At 41.5% G+C, this 18,052-nt stretch overlaps 3 protein-coding genes and 1 pseudogene across 3 annotated transcripts; 3 read left to right on the top strand and 1 right to left on the bottom strand.

Moving 5' to 3' along the window:
• LOC102707322 lies at positions 1-8,880 on the top strand. Its single transcript, XM_006657105.3, has 9 exons — positions 1-4,957; positions 5,522-5,723; positions 5,819-5,966; positions 6,442-6,526; positions 6,921-7,011; positions 7,118-7,388; positions 7,467-7,509; positions 7,589-7,692; positions 8,102-8,880. The coding sequence occupies exons 1-9, from the start codon at positions 139-141 to the stop codon at positions 8,510-8,512; spliced, it is 6,174 nt and encodes a 2,057-aa protein (XP_006657168.2). The 5' UTR covers positions 1-138; the 3' UTR covers positions 8,513-8,880.
• Positions 8,833-11,574, bottom strand: LOC102707598 (protein TIC 21, chloroplastic-like). The gene is made up of 4 exons (XM_015838166.2): positions 11,271-11,574; positions 10,165-10,422; positions 9,520-9,723; positions 8,833-9,384 (listed from the first exon to the last, which is right to left on the bottom strand). The coding sequence occupies exons 1-4, from the start codon at positions 11,532-11,534 to the stop codon at positions 9,259-9,261; spliced, it is 852 nt and encodes a 283-aa protein (XP_015693652.2). The 5' UTR covers positions 11,535-11,574; the 3' UTR covers positions 8,833-9,258.
• Positions 11,575-12,785: 1,211 nt separating this feature from the next.
• On the top strand, positions 12,786-15,920 carry LOC102707882 (UPF0047 protein YjbQ). The gene is made up of 7 exons (XM_006657107.3): positions 12,786-13,126; positions 13,229-13,289; positions 13,933-14,027; positions 14,106-14,139; positions 15,063-15,117; positions 15,198-15,240; positions 15,559-15,920. Exons 1-7 carry the CDS (start codon positions 12,899-12,901, stop codon positions 15,628-15,630), a joined length of 588 nt encoding a protein of 195 aa, XP_006657170.2. The 5' UTR covers positions 12,786-12,898; the 3' UTR covers positions 15,631-15,920.
• Positions 15,921-16,332: 412 nt separating this feature from the next.
• On the top strand, positions 16,333-17,722 carry LOC107304464 (annotated as a pseudogene).
• Positions 17,723-18,052: the final 330 nt, after the last annotated feature.

The raw sequence follows: 18,052 nt of genomic DNA on the forward strand, positions 1-18,052 counted from the left end.
CACACGCACCACGCGCCGCGCAGCCGATCGAGCCGCCGTTGCCGGCCTCGGCAAGCAAAGGATCCCCCACCCCTCCTACTACCCGCCACGATTCCCGCAACCCTAGACCAATCCCTTCCCGTCCCGAGGCCGAATTCCATGGATCTGCCTTCCCCGTTCGATCACCCCCTCCACCGCCGCGGTGGCCACCACCACCACTACCCCGACCATCACTTCCCGGGAGGAGGAGGAGGCGGCGGCGGCGGCGGCGCTGCTGCTGCTGCGGCAGCGCGCTCCAGGTACGACTACGGCGGCGCATACGAGCCCCACCCTCACCATTACCACCTCCCCGACCACCACCACCACCATCCACCGCGCGTCCACCACAACCACCACTACCAGCCGCCCGCGCCAACGCCGCCCCCGCCACCGCCTCCTCCTCTGCCGCAGAGCCGCTACGAGTCCTCTCCTCACTATGGCCTCCCTCTCCGCCCGCTGCCCGATACGTACTCGCCGCCGCCGCCACCGCCGCCGCCGTACCATGACCCGCCGCCCCACTACCACAGCCACCAGCGGCGCGGCGACGAGGACTTCATCCCCGCCGACGAGATCCGCCGCGTCGGTGGTCATCACCACCACCATCCCTTGCAGCTCCCGTGGGAGGACACCGAGGAAGAGAGGCGCCGCTACGGTGCCTCCCATCAGCTCCGGTTATCGCCGTCTGCCTCTCGGAAAAGGCAGCGTTGCGCTGTGCACGACGGCGACCTTGAGAGCACCTCCAGTTCTGGGCCGCCTCCCCGCCGCCAGAGGCAGTTACCCCACCTGGACTATGCTCTGGATGACAGTTTTGTAGATAGGAACACCGCACATCCTGGTTACAGTAGCCATGAGGGTTTCTCAATCCACAGCGACAGCAAGGTTAGCAGGAAGACCCAGATGCCAACGCAGATGCCACTGCCTGGCTCTCCGCATGCCACCAGTGCTGGGTATCCGAGGCGAGCCCCACAGAAGGTTGCCCCCACGAGAGTGTCTGTTTGGCATCGAATCGAGGAGAACCCTGCAGTTTATGAACCGCCCCCTCCGCTGCATCTACCAAAGGAGGTGCATGTCTCGCCGTGCAAGTCGAACAATGTTGCTCCTGCTTCAAGGGAATTGGCCAGTGTGATTTCAGTGGATTGTAGAGGGAAGAGTGCTGATGGTAATGAAGGTGATAGTAATATAGGAACAAAGAAGAATCCTGTTAAGAAGAATGAAAAGGTTTTGGCTTCAGTGCTTGTGAAGCCTTCAATGGAACCCAAGGAAAAGGAAGTGGCTGTTAAGAAGATGCTCAAGAAACCTAGTAAGGTTCAGAAGAATGCGGTAGATTCCACTAGCGGAAGTTTAATCTCAACTCCCCATCCTGGTGCTGGTGTGAAGAAAGTGAAGAAGATAGTTATAAAAAAGATTGTTAGGAAGATCAACGGGAAAGGTAAGCAAATTAGTAGTCCAGTTGTCTCAGAAAAGAGGGATAGTACTGATGCTAATGCTTGTGAGAAAGAAGAGGGTGAGATCACTACATCGTCTTTTGAGAAGGATGCTATTTCTGCACATGACCCGATCGCCGTTAGTGACACAGCTGGTTTTGGTAATGGTGTGAACGCCCAGAAGGAAGAAAGCAATATCTTCACAAATCCAAGTGGAAGGAATGCTGCTTCGGCCATCAAATATACAGGTAGTAGTGAGAGTGTGCATTCTGGAAAGGAAGAGGGTAGAAGCCCAATGAAGCCAGTTGATAATATTAATGCTTCTTTAGCCATTGACCGTACAGAAGTGCTTGAGAAAAGTGGGACCAAGCGTTATAGGAAGGAGCATGATATGAGCTCTATTGGTTCAGGTGTCAATGATGCTTTTGTGGTTGAGAACGATCATACTCAGGAAGAGGTCAATATCCCCATTCTTTCAGGTGAAATGAATGTTGCAGATGCGAGTAACTCTGTAAGAGTTTCTGATGCACGGGAACTTCCTCAGTGCGATGGTTCCAGCATGGAAGAGATCAAAGTACATAAGGATGTGGATGCAAACAATGCTGTTTGCATGGATGGAATTTCTTCAAACTCTGATACAACAGAACTCAGTGGAAATGAAGGTGGCAGGAGGGAAAGTGAAAAAATCCTGATTGCCCGAAATGAACTTGTAAGCAATTTTGTTGGAAGTCCTAGTACAGCAGATATTTGCATGACTTCTGGAGAGGATGCTCAGAAACAAGATGGTGTAATCCTTATTGGTTCAATCGAAAAGAGCATTGGCTTTTTAGGTGAATCCATGGGAACTCGTAGGACAGCAGAATCTGGTGTGAGCAAGGATGTCCCCAGTGAAGTAGATAACATGCTGATCCATCCAAGGGAAAAAGATTTCATGACATTGAACTCTTGGAGAGCTCTTAATAATACAAAAGTTAGTGAAAAGGAGGATATCCAGGAGAAAGAGGACAGAATACCCATGGAATCAATTATAGCTTGTACTTCTAGTGGAAATGAGGATATGCAGGTGAACGAGGGTATACAGCCGATGAAATTAAGCGAAGCTAATGCTTTTAGTGGAAGTGAGGATATCCGAGGGAAAGAGTGTATAATACCCATGTGTTCAAGTGGAACAAATACATCTTTGGTGAACCATGGTAATGCTTCTAATCCAAAGCATGTTAGTGCGAATGATGATACGCCGAAGAAAGAGAGCCACAGGTCCATAGAATCATGTAAAAATAATACTTTTGAAATTATGCACCACAAAGAAGTTGCTAGTACTGAAGAGGTTATCACGAGTATGTCTCTTGGGAGAAAATTGGCTGAATGCCCTGTGAGGTCAAATGAAAGATGTTCAGGTGCTATAGGTAATTCTGCAAATACTTTAGAATTTGATTTAGCATGTGCAACCGAGGGTAATCAAATGGAAGATCTACTCAACAACAGAACTGCTTTAGATGAAACAAATAATCCCCTTGATGCTGAGGATTCCTCTGCCTTTGATCTTCCATCTTCCAGAAATGTAGAAAGTACAGCATCTCCATTATATGATCTTATGGAGGATTCAACCAGTGATGGTATTTTGAATATTAGTTTGGGAAGGAGCACTACATTGCAGGCAGCAGAACTGATGGATCATCGTGGAGCCCATATGTCTTCTGAGAATGATTCTTTGATACATTGCCAGGAATCTTCAACTGTACCTGGTAACTGTGAGCAGTCTGTACGTACAGCTTTGACACTTGGTAGTAACACCTATTTCAGTAGCGCGGAAATTGATGATCAACCTGAGGGAAGTCATGAGCATGTGGAAGGTCAGCGAGGATTAAATGTTGCAATACAAAAGGAATTCAATAGCTCTGGCAAAATAAAAGCCCTAACTGGTGAGGGCGTAACCAGTACAGGTATTCAAAATTGGCTGACTTTACCACCATCAATCAACAACATGGAAATGTCTGGGCAATTTTTGGACAATGGTTTTACCGGTAGTAATGATAGGCTAGGTTTAGACCAGAGTATCGACGATGCCACTTCTATGAGTCAGGGTCATGATATTACACAGGATATGGACCAATGTGGAAGTGAGGAAGCTTTCGTTAGTCAGGATCACAGCAATAGGTTATGTGGTAGCAATTTGTCTCATTCACATTTGTTGGTGCCCAAAGAGGGCAGCATGGATGTTGAGGATCAGAGTGAGATTATTCTCGGTTTGAACCCTACTAGTTCAGTAAATGGTGTTCACTATGGTTGTCAAGCAGTTGATATTCCTGTCAATGACCTGAATAAGCCCATTCCCTCAGCTTTAGAATCTTCTGATTTGATGGATATAGATCGATATTCTTCTCAAGTATGTGTCAATACAGATCACGCCAATCTCAGTAATACCGAGAATCCTGGGGTTGAATCAAATACAAAGCAGGATTTGTTGTCTTCTTGGATTGAAGCCATTGTGTCAGAGGCTAAAAAAGAGCACATACCATGCATATCCACTCCACTCTCTGTTGGCTCGCCAGAAAAGTTGTTAGAACCAAAGGAAGACAACAGGAAAACAGTACTGGAAACAGTGGTACCTTCTGCAGTAAAATCACCTCAGATAAATTTTGCTAGCTGTACACTCCCCAAGGTAGCTCCTAAACAAGTTACTTTGCCTAGCTCATCCCGAGAGTCCACTCGAGCAAATCAGAATGCAAGGCACAGGACGTGGCATCGTGGTAACATAGCATCTTCTAGTTCATCTTTGCATGCTTCACAGCCTTCAGGATTACCTCCAAAACTACCACTCAAGAATAAAAAAGCTGAAAATTCTTATATACGTAAGGGTAATGCTCTTATTAGAAATCCATCAAATGGAAAGCTTCCTCATTCTTCTTCCAGTCATGATACTCAAAACAAGTTGAATAAAGCTGTGGTAAGGAGAAGCATGAATTTTGTTAGGAAAGCTGATATGAAAGACTTTGTAGCAAATTCTAACATCTCAGTTGAAAGACCAAAGACTCCTCCTCTACCACTTCACACAAAATCCATTAGCAGCCCTACAAACTTTTTGGAGCAATTGCCTCAAATTTTGCAGAAACAGCATGGTCATGAAATTGAGGAGGATACCACTGGGCAGCCAAAGTCAGGTTTTGATAACCCAGACATCAAAACTACACAAAAATCTGAACCCTCAGATGCTAGTAAAGTGGTTTATGTTAGACCCAAGTCAAATCAACTGGTTGCTGCACAGAGGCAACACCCTGTTGATTTAATTAACAGCTCCACGGATAAGATTCTGTCGCTGCAGGCACCCATAGCATCTGATCTCTACTTAAAGAAAAGGAAAAATCAAATTATATTGAGTTCAGGTTCCCCTTCTGATGGTCAGAATGCCAAAGAGATGTTACCTGCTGAAAACTCAAATTTAGATGAGAAGAAAGATCTAATGATTACATGCTCTATCAATGGTATCCCTGGGGTAAAGGAGAGACCACAAAAAGGTAAACTACTGTACAAACCATTTGTTATTTCTTCCTTCTTCTTTAGTAAACATTACCGTCTAATAAAAACCCAAAAACTTCTTAATTCACTAGAATTTGTTTTGGAACCATAAATAGTTACAACCTTTACACCTTTAGAAAACATTTATGATTGTCTTATGTTTATTCAAAATTCAATCAATGATCATGAACTCTCAGCATAAGGAAATTTATCTAAATTAAAATGTTCAGAACCATACTTCAAATGTGAGTTGATATAAATAACTAAATTCGAAAAAAAAAATGTGGTTTTCAAAAAAAAAAAACATCCGTCTAATATCTTAGCCTTCACCCTGAAACTCTAGACGGGGGCCATTATTCTCCTTATGCTTCTTAAATAATGGCTTTCCATTTCACTTATGGTTTCATCATCCCATTTCTTTGCCTTTTATGGTGTAGCATAGGTTTGTTTACCATATTATCTTATTGTGTTATTTGTTCTTGACTCTTGATTTGTTACTTTGGAGGGTGCAGTGTTTTACAAACTTATAATGTAATATTATCCATGCACTTTTGCCAACACAGCTCTTCAGACAGCAAATAGCGAGGGACGTTTCTCTCATGTGTGGACACTCAATGGACAACAACCACGGAGGAAAGGTTTTATGGTCAATAGTCATATGAATGCGTTCCCACGTATACTTCCATGGAAAAGAAAAATATTCTGCAAGAATTTTAAAAGCAGTCACACTACATTGTCGAATGTGAGCTCCATACGAATTGTCAGGTATTAACCGACTAGTCTTGTCTCTGCCCTTATTTATTGAATCGTTTTTATTGAACTTTGTTACTGGCATCTCCTGATCATCTATGATTTGACAGAAAATTGTTGCAAACAAGGAAGAGAGATATGATTTATACTGTCTCAACTGATGGGTTCTCTCTACGGAAATCTGGTGTGTTAAGTGTTGGTGGATCAAGTTTGAAATGGTCAAGATCCCTTGAGAAGCGTTCTCAAAAGGTCAACAAGGTAATTAACTTCAGTGAAATTCTTGTTGCTAATTTCATATTCAGTCATCAATGCAAATGATTTCTAGAGTTCTAGAAGCTATAAATATACTTGGATTATTAGAACAACTATACTGCCAACTTTTGAACACCCGTTCTCTGGTTAATTGTAAGACTGATGTCACGACGAATGTCCTTATGTTACCTTTTCCCTTTTTTTTTTTGTAAAAATGGTTATATTTATAGCTTTTGGATCCATCACAATCATATTATGATCTGGAGCGTATGAGCTGAATAAACTTTTGTCTGATGAATGTTGCCCTACTAGGACACAATTGTTTGATATTACACGAACATCTGAATTTTTAATAGTGTAATAATGGTGGCCTTTTGAAGGTCCATAGACTACGCAAACACTACAAGGTGGAGTGTGTGTGTCCAATTGCTGTATTTGTAACGTCGGTAATAGCCTATATCAATTGCAATCTGGATTGCAGGAAGCTACATTGGCACTTGCTGAAGTTGAAAGAAAGAAAAGGGAGAAACAGAAGCGGCATTCTCTTCATAATAAGGGAAGAAATGGTAAATGCGTTAATTTGTGAACTAGACATGGTTAAACTTTTCTTATCAGCAGTGAAGAAGTTTTGACTAGTTCTCAAGTAAAACTCACGTGCTCCTTCATGTTTAAGTTTTAACTTAAATTCCATCTTACAGAATAAATATTTGACCTGCTACAGATTTATACATCATGGCATTACTTCATAAAGCACAAGGAAACCAGTTTTTCACCCTAGTTTGAGCACTGTGGCTTATGGATCAGTATTCTCTTTGTGTGCTTACCACCAATGAGTGCTATATTTTAACACGGAAACATCTTACCTTGAATTTGCCTGTCTTTGCTAATATATATTGTATTGATTATTCATTTTCTCACTAGCTTTTCTTTATTTATGCTCTATGATGTCTAATTTTGCAGATCATCAGTACACCGAGTCTGTCACTGTCAATCAATTAATAAACAACCACCAAGCGTCTTCCGATTCAAGAAAATCATCAACTTGCAATGAGTATGTCATGAACATGTGTTGGTTATAATTATTCCATCTTAAAATAAAGACCACTTTTATTGTAGATATTTTACTTTGACTTTTTTTTTACCTTATCTTGAAACAGATATGTGCGTGTTAGCAAAGGTAACCAACTGGTTAGAAATCCAAAGAATGTAATCCGCATGCTAGCAAGTGACAAAGTTCGATGGAGTTTGCACACTGTTAGATCACGCCTAGCAAAGAAGCAACAGTACTGCCAATTCTTCACTCGGTTTGGCCAGTGCAAAAAACCCAGAGGCAAATGCCCTTATATTCATGACCGAGCTAAAGTGACCATTTGTACTAAATTTCTTAAAGGCTTGTGTTCTAATACTAGTTGCAAACTGACTCACAAGGTAAGGTATTTCTTCTTGATTATACTGCTAATCTTGCATCGACATTTTTTTTCTTCATTTCAAGAGCCTGTATTGCAGGTACTTCCAGAAAGAATGCCGGATTGTTCTTATTTTCTGAAAGGTGATTCATTCAAGTCACAGTATTAGTTTCTCTTCGCTCTGCAAAAATTGCCTTGCTAACATTTTGGCATCACATGCAGGACTCTGTAACAACATAGCCTGTCCCTATAGGCATGTGAAAGTGAACTTGAATGCTCCTGTTTGTGAAGACTTCTTGAAAGGATATTGTGCAGATGGCGATGAGGTATGTGATGTTAACGCTGGTAGTCTGCTGATCGTTTATCAAATTTCCACTTGCCGAACCACAAAATAACATAGATGCTTGTTCAATTTTTTACATTTTAACCAAAGGAAGAATTTAGCATCAGATGCACAAAAAACTATTCAGTGCAATAGGTTCTCATTTTTATTCCATCAATCAAATGGTAACTCCTTGTGCTTTAAATCCTTGGTAATAGGGTTTCTTTTCTGTAATCTAGGAAGGCATGATTTAGTATTGATATACTAAGATGAAAATGATTTGCTGGTAGAGTTTTTTTTTGCTGTGTACCCGTTAGCCTTATGAACTTTGGGGGCATCCACAAACCTTCGTTTATTTTGAATAAAGACCACTAATCTTTTCCATGATCTTGAAATAATGTCTTTACGAGCAGTGTCATAAAAAGCACAGCTATGTATGCCCCGTCTTCGAGGAGACAGGAGAATGCCCACAAAGATCTAGATGCAAACTTCATCATCCCAAGAGCAAAGTCAAATCCAAGAGAACCAGACCAGATTTCTTGCAAAACAGCAGTTGGGGCCGGTATTTTGACGCCAGCATTGACCATGAAAGTGAGACAGGGAAAGTTTCTTTAGACAAAGACGAGAGAGAGAAACCTCACCGTGTTTTCTCTGATGGGGACTTTCTAAACCTGAATGATGATGGCGATGAAGATATTGCAGCTTTAGATGTGTCAGATGACATACCACTGATGGAATTGGACTCGAGGGATTTAAGTTCGCAGATTGATAATCTTGATGCACTAATCAAGCCACTTCGGATCATGAGAACAGCAAGAGTTTGACAGCTAATGAGAGTTAGGGGATCTCAAGTTTTCAACGTGAAGACTAATCATCTCGACGAACTAATCAAGCCGATTTTGGATCATGGTAACAGGAGTTTGACAAGTTCTTTGATTGGCCGAGACACACCCACCAAACTTAAAAACAGGATAGGTGCAAGGTTCGAGACAACTGTACATAGATAGGGAAAGCATATGTTTTCTTCAGTTTTATCTAACCTTCTTCGGTTTGTTATGTTTGTCATGGACATATATGAGTCTTTCTTATGTTTTAGGATACCTATGTGACATGGCCAATACCACCCAAAGAGCTCAATGTAAAGAAATGACAATTTGCTTATAATTGCGCTTTGCAAATGTTCCTCTTGTTAGTGCTCGGTATGATTCTCTTTACCTTCCAGCACGTGTCTCCATTAGTTTGGCATTGGTCATTCTGATGAGATATTTCGATGGAGAAATTGCTGTGTTCTCAGTAGCAGCATAAGACTAAAATGCCCTACATTTTCTAAAGTGCAAAGACGAGTAACTTCTGTCCAATTTGCAGAACATCTCTGAATCACCAACTTGTCTCACTTCTCGCATCAAAGCCCTTCATGTGCTCAGCAATAACAAACAAATTGAAGCTTATCACTAACACAAGAGTTCAAAAATACACAGCCGTTGCAACATAAACATACAACCAAATAAAAAGAAGAGAAAATTCTGAAGCTGAGGAATATTGGTTGGAGTGTTGGGACTCTCGATGTGTTCTAGCTTAAGCTCATGCTGGCTGGGGGGGCTGGGGCAGATTCTACTTTTGTCAGGGTTACAGACCGCAGTAGTTCCAGTGTGCTCGACAATCCAAGAAAATGTGAGAGGATTGTGTTGGCTGAGGCCTGAAATAAATGATTAATTTATGTTCTTGTAATAAATTTCTAGGATTTAACTAAAAACCAGCAACTGAATTCTATATAGAGGGAAATATAATACACCTAAAATAACTAAGAGGCTGGGGCTGGAAGTCATGATACCTGGACAAGGAAAACATCTAAAGCAAGAACAGGACTCTGGCCAGGCGGTATTCCCTGGTAGTAAGGCACTGCAGAGGTAGTGAGAGCTTTTGCTACCAATGCACCTACAGTTGCCTGCATCCCAAGAATTGCAGCACCCATTCCAATAATGTTAAGCACAATACCATTTTTGAGATTTCTTACCACATCGGCACGTGGAGGAGCCTGAAAATAAAATACCCAACACTTCTAGTTATAGATGAGTTATAGATGTAAAGCAGCTTTACATGATTGGTATGAAAACAGAACTAAATATTACTGTCATTTTATATTAAAAAAGGTTAAATAGTAGGACAACACTGAGCACATACTTATACATCTAATGATGTCACATGCGTGAAACTAAACATATATATTTAGAGTTTAATTATTAGTTAAAAGTTGTAAATATTAACTTTGCTTAAAACAAGGGTACCTTTTAATTTGGAACGGTGGGAGTACCATCAAATTTATTGGGTAATATGATATAAGATGATTATGGGCAGGTGAGCGAGGTGATGCCAATATTACATGCAATGGTAGTGGGTGCACAGGAGCATCATATTTTTTTTAAAAAAAATAAAGAGATGATAGTGCAGTGCTACATATTTTAGGAAATAAGAGTACCTTTGTAGGTTCATTTGCTGTTCTCTTAAGCCTTTCTGAAAGCCGGATATAACCAAAAGCCCAAAAGACTGAAATAAATGCCGCAACAACACCGATTGAAGTCGCAAAGAATGTAAGGGGAGATGTTGCATTCCCTGTAGCGACTGCAGAGAATGACAAAATTCCTGCTGAGACAGTTGTGCACACTAACTGAGACCAGAATCCCAGGGTGCCCAAAGTCTTGAAATACCGTGCTGTTGTTTCTAGTCTTTTGCTAACCTGCAAAGTATAGAAAAGGGGGAAAGGCTAATACTTGAGGACCATAACATGCCAAGTAAATACACTTGTAAGAGAGAGTACAAGTGTATGATGCAAACCATTGGGGCAAAAAACATGGAAATCTAGTACAAACACTTATTTTACAGTTTAAACAAAAAAAATCATACTACGAGCAGAATACCAAACGAGACTCTTGCTACATGGAGACCAAAGATTTTTTTTTAAAGGAACTTCAGGAATCATCAGTGACCAATAATAAAATTTAACACATCAAGTTGATCTCACCTACTCATTTTTAGACGAGAGGGAAGTGCTTATACAAAAAAAAGAAAGTGCCAGATAACAGTAGAAAATATGGTAATGTAGAACAACGATGACTAGAGTGGAGTCCTATAGAATACCAAATCCTGAATCCAAATGCTTAAAGTTGGAAGGCAACTAAATGCCGATAAGTTAACATGAGGTGAAGAAATGAATCCATCCCAAAAAACTGTCTATGCATTTAACTCCCAAAAGGCACATAGAGAAGCAAGGGAAGTGCCTGATTAGGCGTGTATTTCGCGTGAACACTCTCGATAAACTCTACTACTATGAATTATGAGTGCCTATTTCACAGGTTCCAATTTAATTTGTCAGGCTATCAGGCAAATGAGCGTGCATGACAGGATGCAAGAACCTAAATCTCCTTTCTTTTCTCTTGAAAATCAAGAACCTAGATTTCCATGTAGCGCTGAATCAAGAACTCTATATGTTCTTGTCCGGACAGCAGATATCATATCCCTCCACCATTACTGGCCTACTGAGCCGAAGCCTGAACAGATGAAAGGAGCGAGTGGCAGTGTGGGCACCTGGGCGAGCTTGGCGCGCTCGACCTCGTCCTCGGCGGGGGAAGGCGTGGGATCGGGCGCCGCCGCGGCGGCGGCGGCGGCCGCGAGGTGCGGCGAAGCGCGTCCTCCGCGGCGCCCGGCCGGGAGGGCAGCCGCCGCGCGGGGAGCGGAGGCGCGCGGCGCCGGCGCGAGGATCGGAGTGGCCCCAGAGGGTAGAGACGGCCGCCTCAGAGTGGGGAGGGGCGGCCGTGGCGCCGCCGCCGGGGAGAGCAGGAGCGCCTGCATATTTGCGTCGGTTTAGGGAGCCTGGAGGTTTCTCTGCTTCCTACATTTTCTTTTTTCAGGAAGGTTATTATTTTCTTGAGTACAATAAGAGTAGTGTCATAAGACTACAAATAATTTAATTAAGCTATCATAAAAATACAAAATTAGAATGTATACCACAAAACTATAGGTTGAGCAATAAAACTTTCACAATACCCTATATTTAAAGAATCATATCACAAAACTATATATTTTTAATATTAAGTCTATCACTTTATCTGTAGTAGTTTTGGGATAGTCTTCTAATAAGCTCGAAGATAATATATACTCCCTCCATATTTTTTTATATGACGTCGTTGACTTTTAGATCCACGTTTGACCATTCGTCTTATTTAAAAAATATATATAATTATTAATTATTTTGTTATAATATGATTTATTATTATAGGAACTTTAAGTATGCATTATAATTTTACATATTTGGATATAAATTTTGAATAAGACGAAGGATCAAACGTAATCCTAAAAATCAACGGTGTCATGCATGGAAATATGGAGGGAATAGCTTCCTAATATATACCCATACATCCGTTGTTTTGTGATAATTTGATTAAAGTATCTGTAGTTTTACAAAATTTACAATTATAAAATTATAAATACTCTACGTACTATAGCTATAAAATAAAGAATAATGCTGCTTTTTCAGAAACAAAATACAATTGTTTTATAGAAGAAACAAAATAAAATAAATATATTGCGCTTTTTGTTCCATATTTAAAAAAATATTGATAAATTGATGTATATGTTTTGTCTAGATTTATCAGTACCCATATAAGTCTAATCAATGTTAGAAGGTTTTATAATGCGGAATGAAGGGGTAGTTTTTAAGGATAATTTTTTATTCTTTCAGTTGGAGTTTCTTTTATGCAAAATAGTCGAATGACTCAATAGCTAAATGATTTGGGATACAAATAAATAAAGGAAAGTTGAAAAATTAAAATTTTGATGTTTAGGAGCTAGAAACACTCTAATATTCTATCATATTCGAAGGAATTGCGCAACCTAACGATGATGAAAGTAAGGTTACGTAACAAAGATAGAAAAAAACAAAACAACTCCTAGTTTAAATTTAAATATAGAATCTAAAATTTTAAATGATACAAGATTTTATTACTATAAATACACGGAGTAAGTGCCAAGCGAGGCTGTCATTCCTCAAATTCAAAACCACTCGAAATATTTAAGAAACCACGCTGCAAATAAAAACTCAGACCCACACAAAAAAAAGGTGAGAAGTAGAATCAACCGCGGCAGCTCGAGCCACCACACACCCGCGCTCGCGCCCGTGCCGCCGCCGCCGCCGCCGGCCGCCGCAACCCAATTCAATGATGCAGGCGGCATCACCCGCGTGGGCTCCGCCCGCCTTCTCCTCGGCTTCCGCCGTATCCGCGCGGCCCCGCCGTGGCGCGCGCACCGGCGGCGCCGTCCGGTGCGAGCTCGCCTCCTCCTCCTCCCCCGCGGCATCGGCCCCCGGCTCCGTGGCAGCCCGCTGGGCCCAGAGGACCGTCGTCATCCCGCCGCAGCGCCGCGGCTGCCACCTCGTCACCCCCAAGGTCCCTCGCCCTCTCGCCCGCGTAGTTTTGGGGTTCTCTCGCTGTCTTCGGTATACACATGACGATTGGTGATATCGTCTTGTTGTTTCTCGGCTGTTGCAGATTGTCAACGAGATAAGAGACGAACTGTCTGAGTTCAAGTGCGGGATGGCACATCTGTTCTGTATGTATCCAGTATTCGCGCACACATCCGATGCAATTTTATGTTTCTGTGCCTTGTTATTGTTTGCCGTGATGCTAATATGGTGTAGAGCATTGCAAGGAGAAATCTATTGATCAAGTGCGGAGAAGAATCCCATTGATATTTATCTCGTGCATGAGGTTTATTTGGTTAATCATCTCTACATGATCGTGCCGCCGAAATGGAAACCAAGCTTGTTGATCAGATTCTTGAGATTTTATAGTGATTATTGAGATGCGCGTTAAAATCTGCCCTTGTTTATAAGAGATAGTTCGTTGGTATTTTTGCATCCTTGCTATCTTGTTGCAACTAAATTTGGGAAGGAGAGGGTTTTCATGTGTCTAATTGTGATCTTGGTATGGGGAAATGTGTGTAATGAAAAGTATCATTTACTACCGAGAGTTGTATGTATTCCAGGTTAGATGGTGGCAGAAAGTTCTTCTCTTCTGATCTTCTCTTTTAAGAGTAGAAACCAAAACTCCAAATTATGAATCAACAAAACTTTACACTGCCATAGGTTGATTTTTGAGCCAAGTAATATAATTTGGATGTGTAGTTGGTATGTTTCCAGAGCACATTTCCCCTTTTTTCAGTATCTGTTAAATGTTTAATTTATTCTTTACAGTGCAGCACACGAGTGCTTCATTGACTATTAATGAGAACTATGACTCCGATGTCCAGTTTGACACGGAAACATTTCTTAATCGTGTTGTCCCAGAGGTGAATGACTCAATATTTACTATTTATTTCTGCTCAAGCGGATCTATTTGGTATGGTTGATTTATTTATTGTGATCAGGGTCCGTCTGCTCCATGGAGGCACACAATTGAAGGTTAGTTGTGTTACTGTGAGGCACACAATCTGTTCAGGACACTTGGATGCTTATATTGTTTCTTTTATTTACTTTAATAAGTTCCTTCAAAGAGGTCCTTTTTAAATGGGAATAAAGAACTCATTTTTTTTTGTTTTACCTTGATACTAGAATGGACTTAATGATAGTAATCGTTGGAGCTTCTTTAGAAAACACCTTTGTTTAGTGTGGCTACTACATTGTGTCCATGGTTGTTAAGGCGTCGCTATATCGTCGCTATAGCGTCGCCATAGCGGTAAGGCAGTTGCAGGGGATAAGGTGTCCCTTCGCCTTATAGACAAAACCAGTGGAGAGAGAGGGAAAGAAGGGGGTAAGCTCATCCTATAACCCTAGCTGTCTTGCAGTCACCTCCTTTCTTGCTCCAGATGGCTTGTTGTCGCAAATCCCACACCACTGCCTTCAGATCTAGCTCCAGATTAAATATGTTGCACCTTGCTGCATCCTTTGTATCTCTAGTGGGGGCAGTGGCAGCAGGCAATGAGATTAGGAGAGGCATCAATCTCCAATGGTGGTGGTAACAGCCTGAGATGAGCGCTCATGCATAGGTGGTCGGTGGCCAGAGAAATCGATGGTGGCTGATGCATATGCTCATTGCGGTTGCTGGTGCCTAGTGGTGTATGGTGTGTTGAGCCTCTAAGGGTAATGTTGAGCTTTGGTGGGCTGGTTGCTTGGCTTAGTGAGACTTTTATCAGTTTCCCCATTTTCTTGCTGATTTATCTACACTATTTTCCCTACAAATCACGTCTTGGCCATCTCTTAAGGCGGTGTGGTGTCGCCTCAAGACGCCTTACCGCCTTAACAACACTGATTGTGTCACGTTTGAGAGGCAGAGAATCAGAGGCCATGCTTTGTATACCACATTGATAATCAGATTCTGTTTGCAGGGCCAGACGACATGCCAGCGCATATTAAATCGTCGATGTTTGGTTGTGCCCTGATGTATGCGCTCCATTTCTCCTCATGCCCATATTTTGTTGTTTCATCCCAAAATATCTGTAACATCTTTGCCATTGCTTCAGGATTCCTATCACTGATGGGCGTCTCAACATGGGAACCTGGCAGGTGCTGGAAAATACTTAGCACTTCAACAGTGGAACATTTCTTAGCATATTAAGACTATAATCCAACCATCGTACTTTCCAGTTTCCACTATTTCAAGTGTTTGAGGCTTTATTTTCTAGATGAACTTGATTGGAAATCCATCATTGCCTCTAGTTTCTAGATAAAGAATGGAGTAAATTTCTATTTACTCTTTTATCTAAAAAAATTTCTAGTTACTAACCACACGACATAACCTGTTTTTTGTCTGCTGAATTTGTTGGTTAACTGGGAACCACATTTTTTTTTTCACCTCATCTTAGACATTTTATTTGTTTTCAGGGTATATGGCTCTGTGAACATCGAGACTATGCTACTCCTCGCAAGATTGTGATTACGCTCAATGGGATTTGAATGGTCCATGATAACAGCTGTAACTGCAATATGCCCATTTCGACGTCTAGATCATATGCACTGAAATTCAAACATTTCTCACCAATTGTGATTTGAACTATAATGGTGAATCTATTTTGCAATCTTATATCTGAGTGAGGATTATCTGTATTACTACTAGTCTTTCTCCATGGATTAGTGGGTGTAGTATTGCAACTCCATGGGAGTTGGTGATGCATTTCACTATTTGAAAAATAAGTCTTCACCTCAGCAACCTGTCGATGTTTAAAAATGGAGTAATACGTCTGATCGGCTGAGCTGAGGCCAATAAGCCGTAGAAAAATAAACGAAGTAATAACAAATAATTCATAGGTAAAACTTTAATATACTTCGTCTATTTTATATTGTAAGATTTTTTTGGTTACGTCTATATTCATCTATTAATCAAATTGATCAATATATATTGTTGGTAGTACTAGAAAGGCTTACATTGTGAAGTTGAGTATGTATTATTTTTGGTTTGAAAGCCAAACTCTAAAATTAAGTTTTGTAATTCAAATTTACCTAAATTTCAATTGTCATTGTCTGAGAATGGAGTAATATGTTACAGCCTGAGTCTTCACCTCAGTAAATTGTAACTGTTTGGAACTTGACTACTACCATCAAATATATGTAAAAAAAAATCTAGGTAAATTTTGTAGCTCTTACCAAAAAAAAAAAAAACCTTACTTGATCGCTCCTTCTCATCTACCCCTTGCATCACCCTTCCCAACTCCGGCGATTCCCGCTTGTCTCCCGGCGATGGCCGGCCGCCTCCCTGCGGCCGCACCATCCTCCAAACTCCGGCGATCACTCCTACTCTCCGCCCTGGCCCTCTTCTCCACCTCCTTCCTCTCCCTCCGCTTTCTCCGCCCCTCACCCTCTCCACGGCCGCCGCCTCGGAGGTCTACCCAGGCGACCCTGCCATGTCCTACCAGATGCCGCGGAAGCTGATCGGAAAGTATGCCAGCGAGGGCTACTTGTTCTGGAACATCCGCGAGAGTCGGTTCCGCACCGACGACCCTGACCAAGCGCACCTCTTCTTCGTCCCCATCTCGCCTCACAAGATGCGCGGCAAGGTCCCATTAATTCTTTGCTACTTATATTAAATACAAACATTTGTTGATCTTGCATAGCCGATCAATGTTGTTTCCTGGTTGGTAGTAGTGTGTGCACTTTGGGCATAATTGTGTGGCAAAACATGGAAATTCAGGACCACTGCATGGTGTAGTTCAGATAATTTGAATTAGACAAGAAATGGGGTGGATGCTAATTGTTTCATGGATCTCATTGTTGCAAAAGTTAAAGAACTTTTGAAGTTCCTTTGCCCCATTTGGTGGCATTCGAGTTTCTGGTATTTAGCAAATCAATGATGGCTTCTTGGATGAAGTTAAATATGTTCATATTGTTGTGCCCAACTTTGGCGCTGGAATTTTTATACTTTTCTACTTCTGTGACGGTGGAATCTGTTAGTTAGCTTGAGGTGCTTGTTTACTTCTTTTCATATGTTGGGGATAGTTTTGTTTTTTGGAAGCAATTTGGCATTGTTAATGTATGTTCCATCTTTAGCTTTGCAGTGTACTTCTTATGAGAATATGAGAACAATAGTTCAGGATTACGTTGAGAGCTTGATAAACAAGTACCCTTGCTGGAACAGGACACTTGGAGCTGATCACATTTTTTTTACATGCCATGATGTTGTGTTAGACCATTCGAAGGGCTTCCCTTAATCATTAAGAACTCCAAAGTGGTATGTTCGCCGAGCTATTATGTTGACTATGTTCCGCACAAGGACGTTGCTCTTCCACAAATATTACAGCCATTTGCTCTTCCTGCAGGAGGATATGACATTGAGAACCAGTTGAGATGATATTTTCTATTTTCTACTTCTGTAACTCCATTATAGTTTTGACAATAAGATACTGTAATATTCTTGGTATTTTTTTTGACGGGAAACATGACAGTACTCGGTTTTCGGCAGGCCATCGCAATTCCAAAATAAGAGTTATTTTAGAAACGAATCCGGGAGAATGGTACTGAGCTTGCTATCAGCAACAATCGGATTAATAGAGCTGTTGGGGAATTAGTTTACCGGAAGCAATTTTACGGGACCAAGTTTTGTGTATCTCCTGGTGGTTCTCAAGTTAATAGTGCTCGTATATCTGATTCCATCCAGTATGGTTGTGTCCCAGGTTAGTACTTCTACAAGATTTTCCTTGGACCAATCTCCCCCTTCTATTAGGGACCAATGTCCTGAATGTTATTCCTAATTTTTCACATTCATCATTCCAGTTATTTTGTCAGACTGTTATGATCTGCTGTACCTTTCAGTAGTATCCTTAACTGGAACAAGTTCGCTATTTTTTTAGACTGGTCACCAGGGGAGGAGTTTCCCCATCTGAAT

The sequence above is a fragment of the Oryza brachyantha genome, chromosome 6 (genome assembly GCF_000231095.2).
Source record: "Oryza brachyantha chromosome 6, ObraRS2, whole genome shotgun sequence".
In the NCBI taxonomy this organism is placed as follows: domain Eukaryota; kingdom Viridiplantae; phylum Streptophyta; class Magnoliopsida; order Poales; family Poaceae; genus Oryza; species Oryza brachyantha.

Bases quoted from the DNA above. Each gene is read 5' to 3' on its own strand.
- LOC102707598 (XM_015838166.2), bottom strand. From the start codon at position 11,534: ATGCAGGCGCTCCTGCTCTCCCCGGCGGCGGCGCCACGGCCGCCCCTC. The intron at 10,423-11,270 runs GTGCCCACACTG...TATACTTTGCAG, and splicing joins AGCGCGCCAAGCTCGCCCAG to GTTAGCAAAAGACTAGAAAC. The intron at 9,724-10,164 runs GTACTCTTATTT...TTTTATTTTCAG, and splicing joins CAGCAAATGAACCTACAAAG to GCTCCTCCACGTGCCGATGT.
- LOC102707322 (XM_006657105.3), top strand. From the start codon at position 139: ATGGATCTGCCTTCCCCGTTCGATCACCCCCTCCACCGCCGCGGTGGC. The intron at 5,967-6,441 runs GTAATTAACTTC...TCTGGATTGCAG, and splicing joins GTTCTCAAAAGGTCAACAAG to GAAGCTACATTGGCACTTGC. The intron at 6,527-6,920 runs GTAAATGCGTTA...CTAATTTTGCAG, and splicing joins TCATAATAAGGGAAGAAATG to ATCATCAGTACACCGAGTCT.
- LOC102707882 (XM_006657107.3), top strand. From the start codon at position 12,899: ATGATGCAGGCGGCATCACCCGCGTGGGCTCCGCCCGCCTTCTCCTCG. The intron at 13,290-13,932 runs GTATGTATCCAG...TATTCTTTACAG, and splicing joins CGGGATGGCACATCTGTTCT to TGCAGCACACGAGTGCTTCA. The intron at 14,140-15,062 runs GTTAGTTGTGTT...TTCTGTTTGCAG, and splicing joins ATGGAGGCACACAATTGAAG to GGCCAGACGACATGCCAGCG.